At 42.1% G+C, this 27,877-nt stretch overlaps 2 protein-coding genes across 5 annotated transcripts in view; both read left to right on the top strand.

Moving 5' to 3' along the window:
* SPATA31H1 (SPATA31 subfamily H member 1) lies at positions 1–27,602 on the top strand (the record flags this gene model as incomplete). Its single annotated transcript, XM_082642389.1, has 6 exons — positions 1–9; positions 14,464–14,499; positions 17,908–18,002; positions 19,362–21,523; positions 23,747–26,768; positions 27,455–27,602. 6 exons carry the CDS (start codon positions 1–3, stop codon positions 27,600–27,602), a joined length of 5,472 nt encoding a protein of 1,823 aa, XP_082498515.1.
* Positions 27,513–27,877, top strand: part of ZNF512 (zinc finger protein 512) — a 35,249-nt gene continuing 34,884 nt past the window's right edge. For 3 of the 4 annotated variants that reach the window (XM_082642572.1, XM_082642571.1, XM_082642573.1), the window contains exon 1: positions 27,528–27,631. In XM_082642572.1, coding sequence (XP_082498698.1) covers positions 27,602–27,631 — 30 coding nt within the window. In that variant the 5' untranslated portion in view covers positions 27,528–27,601. Of the gene's footprint in view, positions 27,632–27,877 lie in introns of all 4 variants that reach the window. The other variant, XM_082642574.1, reaches the window with a different exon arrangement.

Raw genomic sequence — 27,877 nt, forward strand, 5'->3', positions numbered from 1 at the left:
ATGCAAAAGGTAGGGTGACAACTTTTACCACTATTTAGAGAAAACAAATATCTGTGGGCAAGAACAGCTGGAGAGTAATCTGTATCAACACAAGACAGTAATTTCTCCTGAAATGACTAAAAGGGTCTAACCCAAAAGACTGGGTTGGATTGTGGAGGATGAAGGAATCAATTTCCTGCTATATCTATTTACTGGATCAAAAGTAAGAGGTGCAGAGGCAGAAGATATTTGGATATTGCATATACTTCATATTTAATGTATTTAAAGATGGAACTCATGATCTCTCCTGCAAGTCAGCTATTCTTTTTATAATTTAGGTGGTCTGGAATATTAGGGTGGAGCAAGTTCCCATGGGACAGTAAGGTTGAAGGAGGATTTGGGGACAAGGTAAGAGGTAGAGGAGCCCCAACATGGCTCTACGGATGGACCCTACAAGCAAAGCAAAATGTCTAAGATCCAGTCTAAACTCAGGTGTGGTTTAGAGAGGTGGGTCAAATCCTAGGGCTGACGGGACAGGCACTGCACCTAGGTCGCAAAATGCTTTCATCTTGGAAAAGAGAAGAATTGGGCTTAACTGTAAACTAGTGGCTGGGGTGCTGTGGGATGAGAGAGATAGGAAGAAGAGGCTGGAGCACCTTGTAGTGCCAGAAAGTAATGAAGTCCTCATAAAATCAAAAGGATGGGGTCATGTCAAAGGGACCCAGGAGCCCACCTGAAAGAGCTCCCAGTGGCCAAAGCTGGAACAATTTGAGCAACGATATAAATAATGTCGTATTGAACTATAACACAAAGTAGAAATTAGGTGTACATGAGTTCATACTGATATAATAAAATAATTGAATAAATAAATAAGGAGCCAAATCTCCCTAACACAAGAATTCCAAATAATATATGTAGATATACCCACTCCAGGAAATGGAGCTTAATAGCCCCTCGCTCTCTACAACCCCTGTATGGGCAAAAGTAAGAGGCTTGCTTCCAAAGAACAGAGTATTGAAAGAGAAAAATAGAAGCTTCACATTGGAGAAGTCTGACAAGCACCACCTCAACCGAGTACTGGAAATTAGCGTCACCAATTGATATCATGTACCACCTGATATGATGTAATGAGAAGGGCACGTCACCTCAGTATTCTTCCCCAAACCTCAGTCTAAGCATAAGGAAAACATTAGAGAAACCCAAATTTAAGGACATTTTACAAAAGAACTGCCTAGTACTCCTCAAAACAATAAAGGTCATAGAAAACAAAGACTGAGAAACCAAACAACAGTTGTTACTGTATAGGACCTACAGTACTCAAAGGAGAAATAAACAAATCCACAATCATAGTGAAAATTTTATACACTTGTCTTAGTAATTGGTGGAACTATATTCAGTATCCTGTAATAAACCATAATGGAAAAGAATATATATGTATAATTGAATCACTTTGCTATACAGCAGAAATTAATACAACATTGTAAATCAACTATACTTCAGGAAAATAATTTTTTTAAAAAAGAGACAAGAAAGAAAACCATCAGGAAAAAGAAAAAAAAAAAGAAAAACTGAGAAACCATCACAAGACCAGGGGAGATGAAGGAGGCATGACAACTAAATACAGGCCCTGGACCAAAAAAAGGACGTTAGTGGAAAAACTGGTGAAATTCGAATGAAGTATGGAGTTTAGTTAATGATGAATGTACCAGTGTTGTTCACATAGATTTTTCAAATATAATAAAGTTAAAACATTAGGTGAAACTGGGTGAAGGACGTACAGTAACTCACTGTGCTATCTTTGTAACTTTTCTGTAAATCAAAAATTTCCAAGATAAAGTGTTCTTTTCTTTTAAGGTCAAATTTATTGTCATAAAGGTATTCATAATACCTTATTATTTTTTTCCTTGTTGGTTATCTATTTTAAATATAGCAGTGTGTATGTACATTTCAATCCCAAACTCCCAGTCTATCCCTCCCCCCAACCTTTCCGCCTTGGTAACCATAAGTTTATTCTCTAAGTCGGTGAGTCTGTTTCTGTTTTGTAAATAAGTTCATTTGTATCCATTTTTTTTAGATTCCACATATAAGTGATATCATATGACATTTTTCTTTCTCTGTCTGACTTACTTCACTTAGTATGATAGTCTCCAGGTCCATCCATGTTGCTGCAAATGGCATTATTTCATTCTTCTTAATGGCTGAATAATATTCCATTGTATATATGTACCCCACTTCTTTATCCATTCCTTTGTTGATGGACATTTAGGTTGCTTCCATGTCTTGGCTATTGTAAACAGTGCTGTAATGAACATTGAGGTGCATGTATCCTTTCAAACCATGTTTTTCTCTGGATATATGCCTGGGAGTGGGATTGCTGGATCATGTGGTAGCTTTCAAATAAAGTTTTTAAAAAAAATAAAAATTACTATAGTAACAAGTATATGGGAAGAGGTACGTAGAGTTATAATATCCTAAGGCCCTTGATCTATCCATAAAAAGGATAAAGGTTTTGATTAATTTAAGAATTTGATAGGTTAAATGTGCATATTGCATTTTAAAAAGAATGAACTAAAAATGGGGTTGGTGAATTCTTTCTATAAAGAGATGGACAGGAAATATTTTCGTCTTTGCAGGCCCCCTGTAGTCTTTGTTGTAACTACTCAACTCTACTGTGGTAGCATGAAAGCAGACAGACTGTATAAAATGGGTGTGGCCGTGTTCCAAAAATTCCTCATTTACAAAAATAAGCAGCAAGCTAGATTTGACCCACCTGCCACCGTTTGCCAACCCTGGCACTAAAAGAACAGAAAGAGAGAGTATAACTTCCAGTTAGTAAAGGGGAAAATAGAGAGATTAATTTAAAATACTTAGTTGTCTAAATAAAGACAAGAAGAAAGGGAAAAATATAAAACAGGAAAAAATAGGAAGTACAAAGTAAAAGGGTAGATTTTGGTCTAATTATTTTAGCAATTACGTTAAATGTAAGTGGAATACATGCTCCAGTTAAAATCTATTTATTTTAGATGTGTCACTTACATATAATATATATTTATTTTATTGAAGTATAGTTGTTTTACAATGTTGTGTTAATTTCTGCTGTACAGCAAAGTGATTCAGTTATATACATTTTTTTCATATTCCTTTCCATTATGGTTTATTATAGGATATTAAAAATAGTTCCCTGCACTATACAGTAGGACTTTGTTATTTATCCATTCAATATGTAAGAGTTTGTATCTGCTATTCCCAAACTCCCACACCCCACCCTCTTGGCAACCACAAGTCTGTTCTCTATATCTGTGAGTCTGTTTCTGTTTTGTAGATTAGTTCATTTGTGTCATATTTTAGATTCCACATATAAGTGATATCATAACAAATAACATATATTTAGATTTTGGTCTATTTTGTATCCAATATTACAACAAAGGGATATAGAATGGTTGAAAGTAAGAGTGGAAAAAGATATACCATGCAAATACCAACCAAAAGAAAACTGCTATAGCAATACTAATATCAGACACAATAAGTTAAGGCAAAAAACATTACTAGAGATAGAGGGTCAGCATAGTGATAAAAGATTTAATTCACCAGTAATAAATTATGATTTTAAATAACAATTAAAAATATATAAAGCAAGGGGGCTTCCCTGGTGGCGCAGTGGATAAGAATCCGCCTGACAATGCAGGGGACACGGGTTCGACCCCTGGTCCGGGAGGATCCCACATGCCACGGAGCAACTAAGCCCGTGTGCCACAACTACTGAGCCTGCGCTCTAGAGCCCGTGAGCCACAACTACTGAGCCTGCATGCCACAACTACTGAAGCCCGCGCTCCTAGAGCCTGTGCTCCGCAACAAGAGAAGCCACCACAATGAGAAGCCCTCGCACCGCAACGAAGAGTAGCCCCCGCTCACCACAACTAGAGAAAGCCCGCACGCAGCAACGAAGACCCAACACAGCCACACACACACACAAATATATATATATATATATATATATAGCAAAAATCTACAGTACTCAAAGGAGAAATAAACAAATGCACAATCATAGTGGGAAATCTTACACACTTGTCTTAGTAGTTGGTGGAAAAGAGCAGACAAAAGCTTAGGAATAATATAGACTTGAACATCAAGATTAACAGAATTGGACTTTCCTGGCGGTCCAGTGGTTAAGACTGTGCACTTCCACTGCATGGGGCACTGGTTCCATCCCTGGTTGGGGAACTGAGATCCTGCACGACTGAAAAAAAGATTAGCAGAATTGACCAAATGGACTTAGACTACCATCACCACCTTCCACCCCGCCACAGGCAGCAGGGGAAGCTCTGAAGAGACACTATTTTTAACACTTGCAGAATACGTCTTATCTTTAAGCACAGATAGAATTTTTTAAATTGACCATAAACTGCGAATAAAGTCTTAAAACTATTTCAAAGGATTGAAATTAAAGTATATATTCTGACCACAATGCAACTTTGGTAGACAACTAGAAAATCTCCTTATGTCTAGAAAATTTTAAATTTCTACTAAATAATCTATGGATCAAAGAAGAAATCATTATGGTAATTAGAAAATAGTTGGAACAGAATGATAACAAAAATTCTATGTATCATAACTTGTGGAATGAAGCTAAAGTAGTAATTAGGAGGAAATTTATATCTTCAAATGCACAATTAGGGGAAAAGGGCTAAAAGTGAAAGATCAAGGCATTCATCTTAAGAAGTTAGAAAAAAAACAGCACAATAAATCCAAAGAAAGTAGAAGTAGTTATATGTCAATATCTCAATAAGCCTGGGGGAGGAGGAAGAAAGTAGAAGTAAGGAAATAATAAAGACAAAAGCATAACTTATTTCTTTTTCTTTTATTTATTTATTTTTTTATTTTTTTGCTTTATAACAAATTTAATCAGTTATACATATACATATGTTCCCATATCCCCTCCCTTTTGCGTCTCCCTCCCACCCTCCCTCTCCCACCCCTCCAGGCAGTCACAAAGCACCAAGCTGATCTCCCTGTGCTATGCGGCTGCTTCCCACTAGCTATCTACCTTACGTTTGGTAGGGTATATAGGTCCATGCCGCTCTTTCACTTTGTCACAGCTTACCCTTCCCCCTCCCCATATCCTCAAGTCCATTCTCTAGTAGGTCTGTGTCTTTATTCCTGTCTTACCCCTATGTTCTTCATGACATTTTTTTTCTTAAATTCCATATATATGTGTCAGCATACGGTATTTGTCTTTCTCTTTCTGACTTACTTCACTCTGTATGACAGACTCTAGCTCCATCCACCTCATTACAAATAGCTCAATTTCATTTCTTTTTTTTTTTTAATTTTTTATTAGTTTCTGCTTTATAACAAAGTGAATCAGTCATACACATACATCTGTTCCCACATCCCTTCCCTCATGCATCTCCCTCCCTCCCACCCTCCCCATCCCACCCCTCCAGGCGGTCACAAAGCACCGAGCTGATCTCCCTGTGCCATGCGGCCGCTTCCCACCATCTATCTACCCCACGTTTGGTAGTGTATATATGTCCATGCCTCTCTTTCGCTTTGTCACAGCTTACCCTTCCCCCTCCCCATATCCTCAAGTCCATTCTCAAGTAGGTCTGTGTCTTTATTCCCGTTTTACCCCTAGGTTCTTCATGCCATTTTTTTTTTTAAATTCCGTATATGTGTGTTAGCATACGGTATTTGTCTTTCTCTTTCTGACTTACTTCACTCTGTATGACAGACTCTAGGTCTATCCACCTCATTACAAATAGCTCAGTTTCGTTTCTTTTTATGGCTGAGTAATATTCCATTGTATATATGTGCCACATCTTCTTTACCCATTCATCCGATGATGGACACTTAGGTTGTTTCCATCTCTGGGCTATTGTAAATAGGGCTGCTATGAACATTTTGGTACATGACTCTTTTTGAATTATGGTTTTCTCAGGGTATATGCCCAGTAGTGGGATTGCTGGGTCCTATGGTAGTTCTATTTGTAGTTTTTTAAGGAACCTCCATACCGTTCTCCATAGTGGCTGTACCAATTCACATTTCCACCAGCAGTGCAAGAGTGTTCCCTTTTTTCCACACCCTCTCCAGCATTTATTGTTTCTAGATTTTTTGATGATGGCCATTCTGACTGGTGTGAGATGATATCTCATTGTAGTTTTGATTTGCATTTCTCTAATGAGTAAAGATGTTGAGCATCCTTTCATGTGTTTGTTGGCAGCCTGTATATCTTCTGTGGAGAAATGTCTATTTAGGTCTTCTGCCCATTTTTGGATTGGGTTGTTTGTTTTTTTTGTTATTGAGCTGCATGAGCTGCTTGTAAATTTTGGACATTAATCCTTTGTCAGTTGCTTCATTTGCAAATATTTTCTCCCATTCTGAGGGTTGTCTTTTGGTCTTGTTTATGGTTTCCTTTGCTGCGCAAAAGTTTTTAAGTTTCATTAGGTCCCATGTGTTTATTTTTGTCTTTATTTCCATTTCTCTAGGAGGTGGGTCAAAAAGGATCTTGCTGTGATTTATGTCATAGAGTGCTCTGCCTATGTTTTCCTCTAAGAGTTTGATAGTGTCTGGCCTTACATTTAGGACTTTAATCCATTTTGAGCTTATTTTTGTGTATGGTGTTAGGGAGTGATCTAATCTCATACTTTTACATGTCCCTATCCAGTTTTCCCAGCACCACTTATTGAAGAGACTGTCCTTTCTCCACTGTACATTCCTGCCTCCTTTATCAAAGATAAGGTGACCATATGTCCGTGGGTTTATCTCTGGGCTTTCTATCCTGTTCCATTGATCTATCTTTCTGTTTTTGTGCCAGTACCATACTGTCTTGATTACTGTAGCTTTGTAGTATAGTCTGAAGTCAGGGAGCCTGATTCCTCCAGCTCCATTTTTCGTTCTCAAGATTGCTTTGGCTATTCGGGGTCTTTTGTGTTTCCATACAAATTGTGAAATTTTTTGTTCTAGTTCTGTGAAAAATGCCAGTGGTAGTTTGATAGGGATTGCATTGAATCTGTAGATTGCTTTGGGTAGTAGAGTCATTTTCACAATGTTGATTCTTCCAATCCAAGAACATGGTACATCTCTCCATCTATTTGTATCATCTTTAATTTCTTTCATCAGTGTCTTATAATTTTCTGCATACAGGTCTTTTGTCTCCTTAGGTAGGTTTATTCCTAGATATTTTATTCGTTTTGTTGCAATGGTAAATGGGAGTGTTTCCTTGATTTCACTTTCAGATTTTTCATCATTAGTATATAGGAATGCCAGAGATTTCTGTGCATTAATTTTGTATCCTGCAACTTTACCAAATTCATTGATTAGCTCTAGTAGTTTTCTGGTAGCATCTTTAGGATTCTCTATGTATAGTATCATGTCATCTGCAAACAGTGACAGCTTTACTTCTTCTTTTCCGATTTGGATTCCTTTTATTTCCTTTTCTTCTCTGATTGCTGTGGCTAAAACTTCCAAAACTAGGTTGAATAAGAGTGGTGAGAGTGGGCAACCTTGTCTTGTTCCTGATCTTAGTGGAAATGGTTTCAGCTTTTCACCATTGAGGACGATGCTGGCTGTGGGTTTGTCATATATGGCCTTTATTATGTTGAGGAAAGTTCCCTCTATGCCTACTTTCTGCAGGGTTTTTATCATAAATGGGTGTTGAATTTTGTCGAAAGCTTTCTCTGCATCGCTTGAGATGATCATATGGTTTTTCTCCTTCAATTTGTTAATATGGTGTATCACGTTGATTGATTTGCATATATTGAAGAATCCTTGCATTCCTGGAATAAACCCCACTTGATCATGGTGTATGATCCTTTTAATGTGCTGTTGGATTCTGTTTGCTAGTAGTTTGTTGAGGATTTTTGCATCTATGTTCATCAGTGATATTGGCCTGTAGTTTTCTTTCTTTGTGACATCCTTGCCTGGTTTTGGTATCAAGGTGATGGTGGCCTCGTAGAATGAGTTTGGGAGTGTTCCTCCCTCTGCTATACTTTGGAAGAGTTTGAGAAGGATAGGTGTTAGCTCTTCTCTAAATGCTTGATAGAATTCGCCTGTGAAGCCATCTGGTCCTGGGCTTTTGTTTGTTGGAAGATTTTTTATCACAGTTTCAATTTCAGTGCTTGTGATTGGTCTGTTCATATTTTCTATTTCTTCCTGATTCAGTCTTGGCAGGTTGTGCATTTCTAAGAATTTGTCCATTTCTTCCAGGTTGTCCATTTTATTGGCATAGAGTTGCTTATAGTAATCTCTCATGATCTTTTGTATTTCTGCAGTGTCAGTTGTTACTTCTCCTTTTTCATTTCTAATTCTATTGATTTGAGTCTTCTCCCTTCTTTTCTTGATGAGTCTGGCTAATGGTTTATCAATTTTGTTTATCTTCTCAAAGAACCAGCTTTTAGTTTTATTGATCTTTGCTATCATTTCCTTCATTTCTTTTTCATTTATTTCTGATCTGATTTTTATGATTTCTTTCCTTCTGCTAACTTTGGGATGTTTTTGTTCTTCTTTCTCTAATTGCTTTAGGTGCAAGGTTAGGTTGTTTATTCGAGATGTTTCCTGTTTCTTAAGGTGGGATTGTATTGCTATAAACTTCCCTCTTAGAACTGCTTTTGCTGCATCCCATAGGTTTTGGGTCGTCGTGTCTCCATTGTCATTTGTTTCTAGGTATTTTTTAATTTCCTCTTTGATTTCTTCAGTGATCACTTCGTTATTAAGTAGTGTATTGTTTAGCCTCCATGTGTTTGTATTTTTTACAGCTCTTTTCCTGTAATTGATATCTAGTCTCATAGCATTGTGGTCGGGAAAGATACTTGATACAATTTCAATTTTCTTAAATTTACCAAGGCTTGATTTGTGACCCAAGATATGATCTATCCTGGAGAATGTTCCATGAGCACTTGAGAAAAATGTGTATTCTGTTGTTTTTGAATGGAATGTCCTATAAATATCAATTAAGTCCATCTTGTTTAATGTATCATTTAAAGCTTGTGTTTCCTTATTTATTTTCATTTTGGATGATCTGTCCATTGGTGAAAGTGGGGTGTTAAAGTCCCCTACTATGAGTGTGTTACTGTCGATTTCTCCTTTTATGGCTGTTAGTATTTGCCTTATGTATTGAGGTGCTCCTATGTTTGGTGCATAAATATTTACAATTGTTATATCTTCTTCTTGGATCGATCCCTTGATCATTATGTAGTGTCCTTCTTTGTCTCTTCTAGTAGTCTTTATTTTAAAGTCTATTTTGTCTGATATGAGAATTGCTACTCCAGCTTTCTTTTGGTTTCCATTTGCATGGAATATCTTTTTCCATCCCCTTACTTGCAGTCTGTATGTGTCTCTAGGTCTGAAGTGGGTCTCTTGTAGACAGCATATATATGGGTCTTGTTTTTGTATCCATTCAGCCAATCTGTGTCTTTTGGTGGGAGCATTTAGTCCATTTACATGTAAGGTAATTATCGGTATGTATGTTCCTATTCTCATTTTCTTAATTGTTTTGGGTTCATTATTGTAGGTCTTTTCCTTCTGTTGTGTTTCTTGCCTAGAGGAGTTCCTTTAGCATTTGTTGTAAAGCTGGTTTGGTGGTGCTGAACTCTCTCAGCTTTTGCTTGTCTGTAAACGTTTTAATTTCTCCATCAAATCTGAATGAGATCCTTGCTGGGTAGAGTAATCTTGGTTGCAGGTTTTTCTCCTTCATCACTTTAATTATGTCCTGCCACTCCCTTCTGGCTTGTAGAGTTTCTGCTGAGAGATCAGCTGTTATCCTGATGGGGATTCCCTTGTGTGTGATTTGTTGTTTTTGCCTTGCTGCTTTTAATATGATTTCTTTGTGTTTAATTTTTGACAGTTTGATTAATATGTGTCTTGGCGTATTTCTCCTTGGATTTATTCTGTATGGGACTCTCTGTGCCTCCTGGACTTGATTAACTATTTCCTTTCCCATATTAGGGAAGTTTTCAACTATAATCTCTTCAAATATTTTCTCAGTCCCTTTCTTTTTCTCTTCTTCTTCTGGAACCCCTATAATTCGAATGTTGGTGCGTTTAATGTTGTCCCAGAGGTCTCTGAGACTGTCCTCTGTTCTTTTCATTCTTTTTTCTTTATTTTGCTCTGCAGCAGTTATTTCCACTATTTTATCTTCCACCTCACTTATCCGTTCTTCTGCCTCAGTTATTCTGCTATTGATCCCATCTAGAGTATTTTTTATTTCATTTATTGTGTTTTTAATCGATGCTTGATTCATCTTTAGTTCTTCTAGGTCCTTGTTAACTGTTTCTTGCATTTTGTCTATTCTATTTCCAAGATTTTGGATCTGGGAAATAGAATCTTGGATCATCTTTACCATCATTATTCTGAATTCTTTTTCAGGTAGACTGCCTATTACCTCTTCATTTGTTAGATCTGGTGGGTTTTTATCTTGCTCCTTCTCCTGCTGTGTGTTTTTCTGTCTTCTCATTTTGCTTATGTTACTGTGTTTGGGGTCTCCTTTTTGCAGGCTGCAGGTTCGTAGTTCCCGTTGTTTTTGGTGTCTGTCCCCAGTGGCTAAGGTTGGTTTAGTGGGTTGTGTAGGCTTCCTGGTGGAGGGGACTAGTGCCTGTGTTCTGGTGGATGAGGCTGGATCTTGTCTTTCTGGTGGGCAGGTCCACGTCTGGTGGTGTGTTTTGGGGTGTCTGCGGACTTTTTATGATTTTAGGCCACCTCCCTGCTAATGGGTGGCGTTGTGTTCCTGTCTTGCTAGTTGTTTGGCATAGGGTGTCCAGCACTGTAGCTTGCTGGTCGTTGAGTGAAGCTGGGTGCTGGTGTTGAGATGGAGATCTCTGGAAGATTCTCGCCGTTTGATATTATGTGGAGCTGGGAGGTCTCTTGTGGACCGGTGTCCTGAAGGTGGCTCTCCCACCTCAGAGGCACAGCACTGACTCCGGGCTCCTCAATTTGGGATGATTTGTTGTCTATTCATGTATTCCACATATGCAGTGTACATCAAGTTGATTGTGGAGCTTTAATCCGCTGCTTCTGAGGCTGCTGGGAGAGGTTTCCCTTTCTCTTCTTTGTTCTCACAGCTCCTGGGTCTCAGCTTTGGATTTGGCCCCGCCTCTCCGTGTAGGTCGCTGGAGGGCGTCTGTTCTTCGCTCAGACAGGACAGGGTTAAAGGAGCAGCCTTTTCGGGGACTCTGGCTCACTCAGGCCGGGCGGGAGGGAGGGGCACGGAGTGCGGGGCGAGCCTGCAGCGGCGGAGTTCGGCGTGACGTTGCACCAGCACGAGGCACGCCGTGCGTTCTCCCAGGGAAGCCGCCCCTGGATCTCGGGACCCCGGCAGTGGCGGGCTGCACAGGCTCCGGGAAGGGCGGTGTGGACAGTGACCTGCGCTCGCACACAGGCTTCTTGGCGGCGGCAGCAGCAGCCCCAGCGTCCCACGCCCGTCACTGGGCTCCGCGCTTTCAGTCGCGACTCGCGCCCGTCTGTGGAGCCCCTTTAAGCAGCGCTCTTAATCCCCTCTCCTCGCGCACCAGGAAACCAAGAGGGAAGAAAAAGTCTCTTGCCTCTTCGGCAGCTCCAGAGTTTTCCCGGACTCCCTCCCGGCTAGCTGTGGCACATTAGCCCCCTTCAGGCTGAGTTCTCGCCACCAGCCCCAGTCCTCTCCCTGCGCTCTGACCGAAGCCCGAGCCTCAGCTTCCAGCGCCGCCCGCCCCGGCGGGCGAGCAGACAAGCCTCTCGGGCTGGTGAGTGCCGCTCAGCACCGCTCCTCTGTGCGGGAATCTCTCCGCTTTGCCCTACCCAGGTATGTGGGGAGTTTCTTGCCTTTTGGGAGGTCTGGGGTCTTCTGCCAGCGTTCAGTAGGTGTTGTGTAGGAGTTGTTCCACGTGTAGCTGTATTTCTGGTGTATCCGTGGGGAGGAAGGCGATCTCCGCCAAAAGCATAACTTATTGAAATAGAGTACAAATATACAGAAAAGTTCGTTCTTTGAAGGGATTAATTACAATTGATAAATCTCTAGCAAGACAGATAAAGGAAAAGGAAGAGAGAGAGAGAGGAAGGAAAGGCACAAATAACCAATATCAGAAACACAAAGGAGACAGGAGTACTACCTTTGAATAGCTTTATGTCAATACACTTGAAAATGTAGATTAATTAGAAAACTTGCTAGAAAATACAGCTCTCCTAAGCTGACTCAAAAAAAAAAAAAAACAACCCCGAAACAAAAACAAATTGTCAGTAGTATTATAACCTTCAAATAAGTTCAATCTGTAGTCAAAAATCTTCACTCAAAGAAATCTCCAGGCTTGTATGGCTTTGCTGACGAGTTGTACCACATGCTGAAGGATCCAGTAGTTCCATCTTCTATAAACTCTTTCGGAGCATTAAAAACAAAAGAGGAAACATTCTCCAACTCATAAGTCTAGTATAACATGGATACCAAAAGCCTGAAAAGGACAGAGCAAGAGAGGAAAAGTACAGGTTGGCTTCACCCATAAAAATAGGTCACAAAAATCCTAAAAAAAATTAGCAACTGGAATGCAGCAATATGTTTAAAGACAAAATGCCCAATTAACTTATGAAGGTGTGTTCACACGTTAGTAATTACTAGTCATCAGAGCAATTTAAGTTAAAACCACAATGAAATATCATTACCACATATACCAGGTTGGCTAAAATTAAACAGCCTGACAATACCATGTTGGCATGAAAAAAAAGCAAGAAGAACTGCTATTCACCACTGGTGGAACTATTAATTGACATAACCACTTAGGAAAGACAGTTTGGCACTGTCTACTAAAGTTTGAGTTACACCTACTCTATAACCTAGCAATTCCACTCTTAGATAGATACTTCGATCAGACCTTCTCAAATTGTGATTCCTGACCAACAGTCTCAGCATCATCTGGAAACTTCCTAGAAATGCCAAATTCCTGGCCTCCAGTCCAACTTAATCAGCAATCAGTGCCCAGCAACCTGTGTTTTAACAAGCCCTCAACCTGTGTTTTAACAAGCCCTCCAGATGATTCTGATACATGTTAAAGCTTGAAAACCACTGCCATAGAGAAATAGGAATATATGTTCACCAAGACACAAGGACAAGCATGTTTTTAATAGCATTGTTGATAATAGCCAAAGATGAAAACAAGACAAATGTCCAACATCATAATGGATAAATTTACCATGAAACAGTTATATAATGCAATGAACTAATAAAAGTGAATGAATCTCAGCTGTGCAAAATAGCGTGATGACTCTCACACAAAATGGTGAGTCAATATTTGAGACCCCCAAAAGATACATTTTCATATACATATAGAAAAAGGCTCTTGTCGAAGCATATACATGTTTCAAGAGCCCAAAACTGTACCTCCAGCCCTAATCTTCTTTTTAGAACTCCAGGCTGGCATATAACTAGTACCTGCCACATAATGTGTGCTCAGAATGACAGGCCTCATTCTTTATAATCTTTATAGTGACTGCAGAGTATTTTATAATACGGACATATCATATTTATTTAACCAGGGCCTTGTTGATGGGCTTTTCAAAAATATTACTTTGGCTGCCCAAATAAACTGAAAATTCTATGAGGTGAGAGATCATGTCTTCTTCTAAGACATGCCTGCTATTCAATAGTTATTTAATTGAATGGATTTTCCAAATTAATTTTCCTATAAGAAAAAATGGCCTGGCCAGTTTTATTTATCTTTGTTACAGCATAAATCAATTCCTTATACATTTAGTTTTCAGTGAATTAACTCTAGAAAATCCAGTCAATTCTGGGCGTGATGACAAAATAAATCGTCTACACTTGGAAAATATTCTAGACTTGGAGTAGTGTGATCCTCTAAGACCATTTAATTTCCCTACGTGATATCTCTTCTCTGTCTCAATGCAACAGCAACTAGGAAATGTGTCAAGCATTGGAGTTAGGAAACCATCTATCATACATTTTCCGAGAGTACCTACTTAAAGTACCTACTTAAAGCTTTCTTAAGTGTTCTTGACCCTGTATTCTAATGTGTGATTTGGAACATATGACACCATACCTGGACTTCTAGGGAGTGACTGGCTCCAGAGAAGATGCTTATAGGGCAAAACAGGCCACTTGGAAAGCCTGCTCCTTTGAAACCTCGCCTCCATACTCTCTGGTTTATAACAAGTGATTCTTCTTCAATCCTAGAAGAATCGTAAAGGAGCTTCCTTGAGCATTGGCTGTCAGAGCAGGGCACAAGGGCAGCTGCAGGAAAGGGCAGCAGGTGTATGGCTCAGAGAAGAGACTTAAGCAGCAAACACATTGGCTGGACCCTTGGAATGCCCACTGTGATGTCATATAGAGTCATGAGGGGCAAAACTGTTTGGCTGAGAGGGGCAAAACTGTTTGGCTGAGAGAGGCATGGTTGAGTAATGGCTCTGCTTTGGAGGCTAACCATCTCACTGCCACAATGTGTCGGCCTTCTACTATTATTTGGTTTCCTTGTCTGGGGGCTTTGGGTGAGCTTTTCTGGGAAGCAGAGTAGGAAGCAGGTGGCAGCCAAGACGCATTCAGAGGTATGTGATGCAACACTCTCTTGAAACCCACTGCTCCCTGTCCCTGCCCCTGTCCCTGGAGACATAGAAACTCCTAATCTTGGGAGGAATCGATGGTGGGAAGAGGGGAGCTGAGGTAGTGCCTATGGATGTCATCCTGCAAGTCACTCTCAGTCCTTTTCCCTTCAGTACATTTCAACAAACCTTGAGCACCTATTATATATGGCAGCATACTAGACACTGAAGGATAAAACACCACCTCCACCTTTTCAAGGTATGGTGGGGGAGAAAGTCCGACATATATACATATATATATATATATATATATATATATATATATATATATATATATACACACACACACACATACATATATATATATATATAACCCAAGACATATATATATATGTGTGTGTGTATATGTGTGTGTGTGTGTGTGTGTGTATATATCCCAAGGAAAGAGAAAGGGATGAGTTAATAGAGGTGTAAATGTTGCTGAAGAGATGGGAGGTAAAGAGTATTCTAGGATCTGTAAAATGCCTTTGCAGGGAGCTTAGGTTTGAGCTGTGCTTCAGAGGAAGGGTAGGATTTTGAAGGTGGATAGGATGGGCAGAGGAGAGTAGTGGAAGACTTTCTGGACAGAAGGAATTGATCGGGGGAGAGCATGGGAAGCAGAAGAGCGTTGGATGTGTTCAAGGAGAGGTGAAGACACCTATCAGGAATGGAGGGTACAAGTGTAGGGAACCGGTTGGGGAAAAGTGAGAGAAAATGTCGCAAAGTGGTTAGAGGTCCCATTGCAGAGGGCTTCAAATGCCAGACTGAATACTTTGTATAAATATTATTCTGTCTGCAATTGAAAGGCATCAAAGATTTTAAAGCCAGGTGAAAATGTGCTTAGATCTGGGCTTTAGAGCACAGAATTTAAACTTTAAAAAGTTTAAACTCTAAACTTTTTTTTCTCAAACATACCACTTGGGAGTCTAATTAAAAAACAGATTCTGATTCAGTAGCAGATTCTGAAGCAGTAGAAGTCTGATTCTAATTCAGGAAGGGATTGAGATTTTGCAATTCTAATGAGCTCCCAGGTGATCCTATTGCTATTGAACTGAGCACCGTACTTTATTTTGACTTTTTTTTTTTTTTTGGCTGTGTCATGTGGGTTGCAGGATCTTGGTTCCCCAACCAGGGATTGAACCTGGGGCCATGACAGTGAAAGCACCAAGTCCTAACCACTGTACCACCAGGGAAGTCCTAGGCACCATGCTTTGAATGTGAGGCTTTAAATAACTCCAGTGAGTGCATATGGTGGTTGTCTGGTGTAGCTCATCCAATAGGAGGCTACTTTAAAGACTTAGTGGGAAGGAGGGGGAAGGAAGTGAAAGAATCAGAGCAGTAAGATGGAAAAGAGGACATTGATTCATTCCCCCGGTGTTTATCACCCACTGCCACCACCATGTTACAAGGCACTCCTCTGGGCACTATGGATGCAGCAGTAAATGGAAGGGACAAAAATCTCTGCCCTCAGGGCTGTGAGAGAGGAGGAGGGTCCTGAGGTGAAAGTTTGGCTATAGGAAGTGAGGCAGAAAGAGAGTAAAGGGATTGAGTCTTTTTTTTTCCTGATTGGGCCTCAAATATAAAGAGTTAATTATAAACTTTATCATCATTTTCCTATGAGGACTATATTCATCTTTGTATCCCCTATGCCTGGTATCCTGCCTGGCATATGGTAAGTGCTCCACAGGTGTTTGTGAAATGAAAGGATGACTTCTCAGTTTTAACCCTGAATGATTGAAGAGATGGCATTTTAAGCAACATAAGAAACACCTGACAGAAGTTGTGAGCGTAGCAGGAGGTGGAAAATGAATGTGGACATATTCGTCAAGCAGCTCAAATTAATAGTCTAGACATGTGCTGTCCAATCTAGTATCCACTGGCCATATGGGGCCTTTTACATCTAAATTAATCAAAACTAAATAAAATTTAAAATTCCTTAATTACACTACCTACATTTCAAGTGTTCAGGTATGATGATTTCCATCATCATAGAAAATTCTATTGGGTAGCACTAACCTAGACTCTAGATCTTGGAAATAGATAGTGGTTATCCATCCATTTGGCAACAAAATCCTTTTAAAAATTTCCTCAGAAACATCTCTCAAATGTAGCAATCCAGATTCAGGGTCATTGTCTTAACTAAGACTCCTCTTGAACTATTTTCAGTCGCTAAGTGGTCTCCTACAAACGTTTTCCAGCCTAGAGCATAGACCCTGGCTCTACAAAACAAAATTATAGGGCTTTTGTGGTGGTGCAGTGGTTAATAATCCGCCTGCCAATGCAGGGGACACGGATTCGAGCCCTGGTCCGGGAAGATCCCACATGCCGCGGAGCAAGTAAGCCCGTGTGCCACCACTACTGAGCCTGTGCTCTAGAGCCCCCGAGCCACAACTACCGAAGCCCGCACGCTTACAGCCTGTGCTCCGCAACAAGAGAAGCCACCGCAATGGGAAGCCCGCGCACCGCAACAAAGAGTAGACCCCGCTCGCTGCAACTAGAGAAAGCCCACATGCAGCAAGGAAGACCCAACGCAGCCAAAAATATAATAAATAAATAAATAAATAACGTTAGAAAAACAAACAAACAAAATACAGTACACACAAAACCTCCCAAAGCTGATTGTGTCACTTTGCTAAAAGTAACTAAAGAAAAAGAAACTAACAAAAATCTCTCAGCGTCCCACTGCCTGCAGCAGCATTTCTCATCTTTTTTTTTTTTATTCTTAATTTTATTTTTGGCTGCTTTGGGTCTTTGTTGCTGCGTGCGGGCTTTTCTCTAGTTGCGGCGAGCAGGGGCTACTCTTTGTTGCAGTTGCGCGGGCTTCTCATTGCGGTGGCTCCTCCTGCCACGGAGCTCGGGCTCTAGGCATGCGGGCTTCAGTAGTTGTGGCACGTGGGCTCAGTAGTTGTGGCTTACGGACTCCAGAGCGCAGGCTCAGTAGTTGTGTGCGCACCGGCTTAGCTGCTCTGTGGCACGTGGGATCTTCCCAGACCAGGGCTCGAACCCGTGTCCCCTGCATTGGCAGGTGGATTCTTAACCACTGCGCCACCAGGGAAGCTCCACACTTATATTTCTGTTACAGCATTTACCACATGGTATTGTAATTTATCTGTTTAGACATCTATTTTCCCTACTGGTGTAAGTTCCTAGAACACAGGGATCATATTTATCTCTACAGTTCCAGCACCCTACACAATACTGAGAACTTAGTAAGTACTCAATAAATGATTCATGAATAAATGAATGACATAACTGTTGCTGTGGTTGTGGATGCCAACAGTATCAATATTTATGTCTGAGATGAAGTGCACTGTCAATAAAATCTCTAACCTAGAGTATTACCTGATTTTCTTTTTTCTTTTTTTTCCTTTCTAGACTTCAAAGCAGCATAAATTGAAAAAGATCCAGAAATTTACAGGTCAGAAAGATCCTATTCTTCAGTTCAAGGCTAATGACAAATCAACTGTGGGGTCTGTTTTAAGATGCTAACCTTTAATAGCAGGTGAAAGGAAGAAGGTTGAAACGACTATGTAAATGAAAGAAATAGTCCTACTCTTTCTAGCATCTCCACTTCCAAAGAAATGTCAATGGCTCCATAATTCTTTCCATGCTTCCTATCATCCTTTCCTAATCTCTTTTTGTGCAAAGCTCAAAGTATCAGGAAAGAAATATGGTGAGACTGAAGAACAAAGAACGGGTAACTACCAAGAGTTTGGTGCGGGAAGTTTTGGTACCTTTTTTCTCTAGCATAGACACTGGATAATACATATCTTTTCCTCCAAAGATATGTATTCCTCTGTTTACCCCACTCCATCTCCCTATCGTGATTATTCCTGCTCTTTCCAATGGCTTACATCTACTACATGTTGAAGACAGCATCCTACAGCTTAAAAAAAAAAACAAAAACAAAATGAGAGATAGGTTAAATCTGAGCTCCACCACTAGTTAGCTTTATGATCTTAGGCATGGCTTTGTCTTTGTTTCCTTATTTGAAAAATGAAGGGGTTGAACTAAGGGATGTCAATAGTCATAATGCTAATAGATTCTTTACCTCTACTCCCAGATCCACGGTGGGAAGAAAATCTCAGGATGGGTTGCATTGAAGCTAACCTGACATGGTGAGTAAAGTTGATCTTCACTGTGTCTGTTCTTTCTCTCTTCAGCCTACCCTACTGATAAATTCTATAAAAGTTAGGAGTAAGATACCTGGGACTCTGTTTTACTTCCCTCACTATGATAGTTGTCTCCTTTCTAAGTCTCTCTTCTTATTGTTTTCCTTACCAGTACTTTAATATCACTTCAATTACACTGACATACTCTGTTGCATCCAGCTTTTTAGGACTCCCTACGGGGTGGTCCCAGGAGGGTGTATGCTGCTCAGTGGAGAGGTGTCTTCAACAGACCGTCCAACACCTGGAAAGTGCAAGGTCAAGTAGTTTCTGGGTTGGGGTTGAAGGTGGCAGAGCTTTTAAGAGGGAGGAAGGAAGAGAGTGAAGGAGGGAGGGAGGGAGAAGGAGAGGGAGAAGAAAGATGGTTAGTCAGTTAATTAGTTTTGGTAGTGGGGGAAGTTCTGGGTTCGAACAAAGTTGAAGAACCACTGGTCTGTGAATCATTTCTGATTGGAATGGGGACAAATGCCTCCCTTTGTCCTGGTGGAGGATTTCTTTCCATAAATAAGTCATTGATGTTGGGGAAAGCAACCTTTTTTGTTTGTTTGTTTTCCCTTAGTCCACATTATTTTGCATTTGAAATGGCCATTATCTTTCCCTTTTCCTACTTTTCCTTTTCCTGTTTCAAAACAAATAGAAACTTTTCTCTTTATTTCTTAGAGCAAGGCTTATGGAATTGGATTTGCCTGAACCACAGGATATGAGTTCTTCCTCCACCTCCTCTGTTTCTGTGGCTCAGGGGCCTGTTCTACCCTGTTGTGACTGTAAGAAGGCAAAACATTCTTCTGACAGTAGCATCTCCTCTGGATCATCCTACGACTCCAGCCTGTCCCAACCTCCTGCATTTTCTGAAGGAAGAACTTGGCAACTCTGGAGCCACAGCTTACCTATTTTACCCCAAAATCAACCTCCTGTGTTCAGGAACCAAGGCACATCCCTGCCTTCTTTTAGGCTCTCAGAGCCTGGGAAATCAAAACTTGTTCAGAATTTGGCAGCTCTTTCATCCTTAAGACCTCAAAGCACTTTTATCAACTCTCTTTTTGAATCCCCAAATCTCCACAAACAAGAAGAGAAAACAAAGGATGAGAGAAGGAGCAAGAGTCATTTGACATCAGATCATAGGCCAAATGCTATTTTCAAAGAGAGACCACTATTGTCAGGGTCAGCTCCAATCCAGCTCTCTCCTTTGGCTAGGCGGGAGTTAGAGGGACATATGGCTTGGAAGGTTTGTACTTTGCGGGAACAAACAGTGCCTCTGCCTGTGAGGGAATCATGGGCAATGCTGAATTATTTAACTGAGGTACAAGGAGGAGTCCCTGAACCAGAGAAACCCCAAATCCACTTATCTATGCCCACTTATCAAAGCACTGAGCAGAATATCAACAATGAATCCCCAGACCTTCCATCATTTCAGCTCCACGTGAACGTTGGAGTGGAATCTGGATTAAACGGAACAGAAACAAAAATTTCACAGACTCTTATCCCAGGTAAGCCGTCACAGCCTGGGGATGGCCCCCAAATCCTTGGATCCAGGCCCTTAATGACATCAATGGGCACTCCACCTCCTAAAAGTTTAGGAGTTGACATAACTCAAGAGGAAACGACTTTACTGCAGAAGGACCCAAAACGTGTGTTAGAGCTTAGTGTAGAGCAGAGGGGCATAGATCTTCCAGAAAAAAGGATACAGCAGCATAAGACCCAAGTGACTAATGTGGAGCTGACCCCACAGCTACCATATCAAGTCAGAGATAGCATAAAGGTTACTCCACTGGCATTACTTCAAGTCATGGATTCAATGGGGATAATTCCAGAATCACATTCAGAAGAGACAGAATCTGTGGGTTTGTTACCACAGCCACCAAATGAAGTCGTGAAACCAATGGAAGCCACGGAAACAGTGAGTGTAAGCCAAAAGCCATCATATCAAGTCATTAAATCTGTGGAGGTAACCCCAAGATCTCAGCAGCAAGTTATGGAATCAAGGGAGATGACCTCAAGACAGCAGAATCAAGCCATAGGCAATGTGAAGGTAACTCTACTGGCATTACTTCAAGTCATGGATTCAACGGGGATAATTCCAGAATCACATTCAGAAGAGATAGAATCTGTGGGTTTGTTACCACAGCCACCAAATGAAGTCGTGAAACCAATGGAAGCCACGGAAACAGTGAGTGTAAGCCAAAAGCCATCATATCAAGTCATTAAATCTGTGGAGGTAACCCCAAGATCTCAGCAGCAAGTTATGGAATCAAGGGAGATGACCTCAAGACAGCAGAATCAAGCCATAGGCAATGTGAAGGTAACTCCTAAAGCATTGCTTCAAGTCATGGATTCTATGGGGCTGATTAAAAAATCACATCCACCTATCATACAGTCAATGGGAATGACCCCAAGGATGCACTGTCAAGTCATGGAGTCAGTGAAAAGGACCACATTGTTGGACCATCAAGTCACACAACCAGGAAAGATGAGTCCAAGGCTACGACATGCAGTCATGGAAACTGTGGAAATGACCCCAGGGCCACAGCATAAAGTTATGGAATCAGTGGACATAACATCAAGGCCACAAAGCCAAGTCATAGAACCACTGAAGATTACTCCAGGGCCAATATGTCAAAATACAAAATCACCTGAAATGATCGCCAGGCCATTGCCTCCAGTGATGGATTACCTGGAAGTAACTCCAGTGACACTATTAGAAGCTATGGATTTCATGGGGATAATTCCACCAACACAGTCACATGTTATAGAATCTGGGGGTTTGACTCCAAACACACAGTCTCAAATTGCAAATTTGACCCCAAGGGCAACTCAATCAGATGGTTTGACTTCTTCTAGCTCTCCTACAACTATTGGTCCATGTGGAGTGGTCGAATCTGTGGGCTTACCTCCAAAGCTACCACCTAAAATCATGGAATTGGTAGGATTGATTCCAATGCCATCACAACAATCCATACGTTCTCTAAAGGTAACTCCAACAGCACTGGGGTCACCCATGGGAATGATCACAGCACCACAGTCACAAGTTGTAGAAACCCAGGATTTGACCCCAAGGCTAATATCTCAAGCCAAGGAGTCTCTGGAGTCAACTCCTGAGTCATGCATTCAAGTGCTGGACTCTGAGGGGGTGACTCCACAACCACATCATCAAAGCACAGAATCTATGGCATTAACCCCAGGACCACCTCATCAAGTCATGGAGTCTTCAAGGTTGACCCCAAGGCATCAAATTCTGGAGTATTCAGAGATGAGTCCAAGGCAAAGCCATCACGTCACAGAAACTATGGGTTTGACATCTGACACCTGGCTACAAATGGAGAAATCTGTAGAGGTGACACAGTCACACCATCAAATGATGGAATCTTTAGGGACAATCCCAAGGTCACTGGGTCAAGGTACAGAATCTATAGGAATGAGCCAAAAGCCACTGCCTCAAGTCACAGAATCTACAGAAATGCTACAAGAAATGCTACAAGATTCATCACTGCTTCAAGATGTGAAGTATATGGGGATAAAGCCAATGCCACAATTTAATGTTACGGGTTCTATGAAGTTATCCCCAGGACTGCAAAATTTGAAATCTGGGAAACTAATCTTGGGACCAGAGTTGCAAAATACAAAATCTATAGACATAACTACAGGTTCAATTCCACAAATGTTAAAATATGGACAGCTGATCCCAACTGTGAACTCTATAGAATTGGCCCCAGAACTACAGCTGCAGAATATAAAACCTGATGAGCTGGCCTCCATACCACAGCCGCAAAGTGAGAAATCTGTGCAGTCAGCCCCACGGTCTCAGCTTCATGGTGTGAAATCTATCCAATTGACCCTGGGAACACAACAACAAAATGAAAAATCTGCTGAGTTAGTCCCAGCACCACAGTTGCAAAGTAGGGAAGCTATAGATTTGGCCCCCAGTTCACACTTGCAAGGTATGGAATATGTTCATTTGGTCCTACCATCAGAGTTTCCAGGTATAAAAACCGCGGAGTTGAATCTAAGACCATTACAAGAAGATATGAAATCTGTGGAGTTTGCCCCAAAGCCATGGTTACAAGATAGAAGATCCGAGGAGACAGCTCCAGTATCATTGCTTGAAAATGTGAAAACTCCTCAAATGGTAGAAAGTAGGAGGTTGATTGCTGAGACACAGGTAGAAGATATGAAATATGAGGAACTGATCCCAGGAGCACACATTCAAGCAGTAAAATCTGTAGAGTTGAACCTCAAGCCGAATCAAGTCACAGAACCTGAAGGATTGACCCCATGGCATCAAGCTTCAGAATCTTTAAGGATGATCTCAGAGCCAGGATATCCAGAAACAGAAGCGAAGTTTACCTCTGACACTTGTCACCATGCAAAAGAATCTAGGGGGTTGATAAAATCATCTTTCAGAAATACCCCAGGGCCACTGAGCCAAGCTTCAGAATTTATGCAGATGAACTCAATGTCATTCCAAGGTACTCTTGAGCCAATGTTCCAAAGTGTAAAAGCCATGGGAGATACTCCAGTGTCACGGCACACAATACAAGAATCTTTAGAGTTGGTACCAGGATCAGAGATGCAAGGTATGAAATCAAAGATGTTGACCCCAGAGTCCCAAGGTATGAAGTCTGTTCATCTGAATTCAGAAGTTATGAACTATGAGGAGTTGATCTTGAAACTACAATTTCAAAATGTGAAATCTGTTCCATTGACCTCAGAACCACAGTCCAAAAGTATAAAACCCGAGGAGTTGACTCTAGGGCCATTAATGCATGATAATAATTATGTGGATTTACACGTGCCACTGGAAGAATCTAGTAGGTTAGTTCCTGAGATACAGTTACAGCATGTTGAATCAAGGAAAGTGACCGTGGAACCACATTTACAAGGATTGAAATCTGTGGGTCTAACTTCCAGACCAAGGCATCAAGACACAGAGCCTGCAGAGTTAGCTGCTGAGATCTGCCCACAAGAGGAAGAATCTGTGAAACTGATCCCACAGCTAGTCTTGAAAACTGCTGGGGTGATGCCTAGGCCACATTTTCAAAAATTTTCAGAGATGACTCTAGGTCAAGGCTATCAAGATACAGAAACTGTGAGGCTGACTTCTGAGGCTTTGCCCCAAGTAGCATTGACACAAAAACCAACAGGTCAAGTTAGAGAATCTACAGGAATGACTCCTCTAAGGCCACATCTTCAAGTTACAGAGTCATCAGAGATACCCTTGAACCTAGGGCCAAGGCGGCAAGATGTCAAATTTTCTGAATTGACTTCAGGGCCAAACCTCCAAGGTGTCAAATCTGGGGAGCAAACGCCAGGACCACTGTTTCATAGTGTGACTTCTGTGGAGACAACTCTAGAGTTAGGGCTGCAGGCTGTGAAGTCTATAGGGATAAAAACAGGGCCTCCTCAAGTCATGGAATCTGAGGATTTGAATCTAGGACAGGTGTGTCAGAATAAGGACTCTGAGGAGAGATCATCAGGAGAAGGGTTACGAATAGGGAATTATTTCTCTAGCTTTCTACACAACTCTTCAGACTCACTCATCTCAAGCTCTGTCAGAACATCTGAATTAGGTCTTTGGGATTCTGAGATGCCAGAAGTATCAAGAGCGTTGGATATAAAAAACCTTGGGACAGATATTTTGCAGCCTGAGGAGTCTTTTATAGACATTGCTATAATACAATCTCCAACCCTTCCCTTATCCCTTCATAACCAACCCTCTGATGAGACAGCTAACACTGTACAAAACCCAAATTCTGAGATCCCAGGAGTGGATGTCATATCTAACGAAAGGATTAAGAGGAAACAGGTGGAGGAGTCAGGGAGCTCACTCCGGAGCCTTTCCCACCATCCAGCACAAAACTGGAGATCACTATCTAGGATCTTCCAGGCAGGATCAGGGGCTCGAAGAGGCCTTACCTGGCCTGTCCTGGGCAGGCGACGGAATGTCTGGGAGAGTCGTTCCTGGAGGCAGCGACTACCTCGAAAATACCTCTCCAGTATGCTAACACTGGGGAATGTCTTGGGGACCAGCATGGAAAGGAAGCTTTATTCTCAAACTGCAGATACCTGTCAATCTATTCAGACTTTATTTGGGGTTCCAGTTGAATTGGTGGAATTTTCCCAGAGTCTGCTTGAGAAGGCTCAAGGTACTATTTCTCAGCCTTCAGTGGTCAAAAACTACATTCAGAGACATACTTCATGCCATGGTCATGAGAAAAGAACAGCCTTAAGGATGTGGACACGTGGCTCCATGTCCTCCATAATACAGCACTACTCTGGCACTAGAGTGAGAATCAAGAAAACAAACTCAAAGCCCTGTGATATATCCCAGGAAGTCATTCAGCACATGCCTGCTTCATGTACAGGGAGTCAGCTTCCTGCCCCAGCAAAGTCAGAGTCTTCCTTCAACGTATTTTTTCCTAGGAGAGATTCTGTTCCAGTGGAAGAGAGTGAGAACTCACAGAGTGACTCACAGACAAGGAGTTTTGAGTCCCAACACTCCCTCGAGCCAAGTTTTCTTCCCCAGGCCAAGTCTGACTCCTCAGAACAGTTCCAGCTTCTACAAGATCTGCAGCTAAAAATAGCAGCAAAACTGTTAAGGAGTCAAATACCCCCCAACGTACCTCCACCTTTAGCTTCAGGTCTGGTTCTAAAATACCCTATCTGCCTGCAGTGTGGCCGATGTTCAGGATTTAGTTGCTGTCATAAATTACAGTCCACTTTTGGGACTTACCTTCTTATCTATCCACAGCTTCACCTTGTAAGCACTCCTGAAGGCCATGGAGAGATCAGGTTGCACCTTGGCTTTAGGTTGCAAACTGGGAAAAGACCCCAAGTCCCAAAGTATCATAGAAGAGGTAGACCCATCACACCAAGGAGCCTTAGATCAACATCACTAAGGAAAGCTAAAGGCTATACTCAAGCTTCCAAGAGTTCTACGTCTACAATAGATTTCCAGTCTGGGTCTTCCCAGTGTCCTGCTCCTATACAAGTCCACATCAGGCAAAGGCAAGGTGGCAGCCCTGGTCTAGTAGAAAAGACAGAAATTAGAGAGCCTGGACACTATGCATTCACTGAAGTTCGCTCTCTATCAGAGAGTGACTCTGAAAGCAATCAGGATGAAAAGTGGGCTAAAGTGAGAACAAAAAAGACCCATGATTCAAAACATCCAATGAAAAGAATCCCCAGGGAAGTCAGAACACAAAACACAAAGTTCTACACAAATTGTACGGCCATAATACAGAGGTCCGCTAAGGAATTACCAGGCCAGTTAAGAAGGAAGAGGAGTGAAGCGTCTCAGACAACTACCGCCTCTTTAAAAAGACAACCTAAGAAATCCTCCCAACCAAAATTCATTCAACTCCTCTTTCGGGGCCTAAAGCAGGCATTCCAAACAGCACACAGAATTATGGCTTTGGTTGGGCAGAAGCCTGAGGACAGGACAAGGCTAGGCCATTTCTGGTCAAGCAAAAACTACCCTCCAAAACAAAAAGCCAGAGACTATTGCTTATCAAGAGACATCAAAAGACACAGGATGCCGACTCTCAAGCTAAGGCCAACAGACCCATCCATTAAGGAGGAGAGCACATTGTGGGGAGAAACAGACCAATTCAGACGAGCTCAACAACCAACAGGAAATAGCTCTTTCCAACCCAGACCTATACAACTGCCCAAGCCCATAGTTTCCCAAATTAGTACCACTCTCACAAACACCTCAAGCAGCCAGTCTTTGGGTCCTGTTCAAAATGAGAGTAATAGCAGAGCTAAGAAAAACTTTAACAGAAATGAAGTCTCTAGCCAGGAGTCCAAGAACTCCAAACCAGGAACCAGAGTTCATGCTGGAGGGAGACTCTTACATGGTTCCCGTATGAAGAGAACCTCACACAGTCACCTTAAAGAAAAATCCACACACAAGGAACGAAACCACCACAGCTTCTGTAGGGAAAGAACCCCATGGAATTCTTCTGGAAGGAGCCAATATCGTTCCTCTGAGAGGAGCCACCACAGGGCCTCTGAGAAGGGCCACCAAAGTGCCTCTGAGAGGAGAGGACACAGGGCTTCTGAGAGAAGACGGTACAGGCCCTCTGAAAGGGGCAGACACAGTCCGTCTGAGAGGAGCACAGACTCCCTCTGAGAGTCTCTCCTTGAAGGGATCAAGGAGAGACTCAAGCACAGCTCACCTAGGGAGAGGCGCAGATATAGTTTGGGTAAAGATTTCAGGAGCAACTCAAACATGTCTCCTAGAGACCACACCGAAAAACCCCAAAGGAGGGCAAGCTTGGAGGCCTGACGCTACAAGATGGGAAGAGACCCGCCCCAGTTATTCATTGCCTCGCTCAAGTCTCCACGAAGCTGCCTTTTCCTGGCTTCTTTCCTGCTCAGCCACTGGCTTCCACTTTCTGCGCCCTCAGCAGTGACAGAGTTTCTACTTCTCTCTACCTGAGGGGAGGGAGGGAGGGAGGGAAGGCGGGAATGGCTCTGTCATTTCCCTAAGGTAAATAAACGGGTAATAATTGACCTTCCTGTGCACCTAAAAAGACCACTCGTCGTGCTCGGTGGAGCATGGGGTAGTGGAGGGGCAGGAGAGGTAGTGTAAACGGAGGGAACGAGACGGAGGGACTCCGAGGCCAAGCACAGGCTCCAACGGCCAACCGCCAGTTTCCCGGGTCCCAACGCACACTCCAGGGGCGGGGTCTCAGAGGAAGTGTGTGGGGGGCGGGGGTGTCGGGGGTCTGGTCACGTGACTCGCCCTGCCGCAGCCCCCCTCGGAAGCTGAGAGGCGGAAGTAGACGTTCGGCACGGGGCTCGCGGCGCCGACTCCACATCCGGGAGCGGAGAGGAGAGCGGAAGTGGCGTTGGTCTGGCCGGAGCCCTTGGGTGAATTTGTTAGGCGTGGAGAGGGAGTGATGTCTTCCAGACTCGGTGCAGTGCCCGCCGTGAGTTTCTCGGTTTGACCGTTACGCTTTAGGGGTAGCGCTGTCGAGCCCGCCACACGCGGTCCCTCGCTTTTGTCCCCTGCTCAGAGTTGGTTTTATCAGAGCCCATCGCAGGCCCCACCCTTCTAGGTCAGATATACCAGCCCCCTCGTTTTTCCCCCCACTTCTGCTGCCCGATCCCCACCCCCTTGGACTCAGTTCCTCGTCAGATTGCCGTTAGTCTCTAGTCCTTTTACATCCCCAATG

This window comes from Mesoplodon mirus, assembly GCF_964341445.2.
Source record: "Mesoplodon mirus genome assembly, chromosome: 14".
NCBI lineage: Eukaryota > Metazoa > Chordata > Mammalia > Artiodactyla > Ziphiidae > Mesoplodon > Mesoplodon mirus.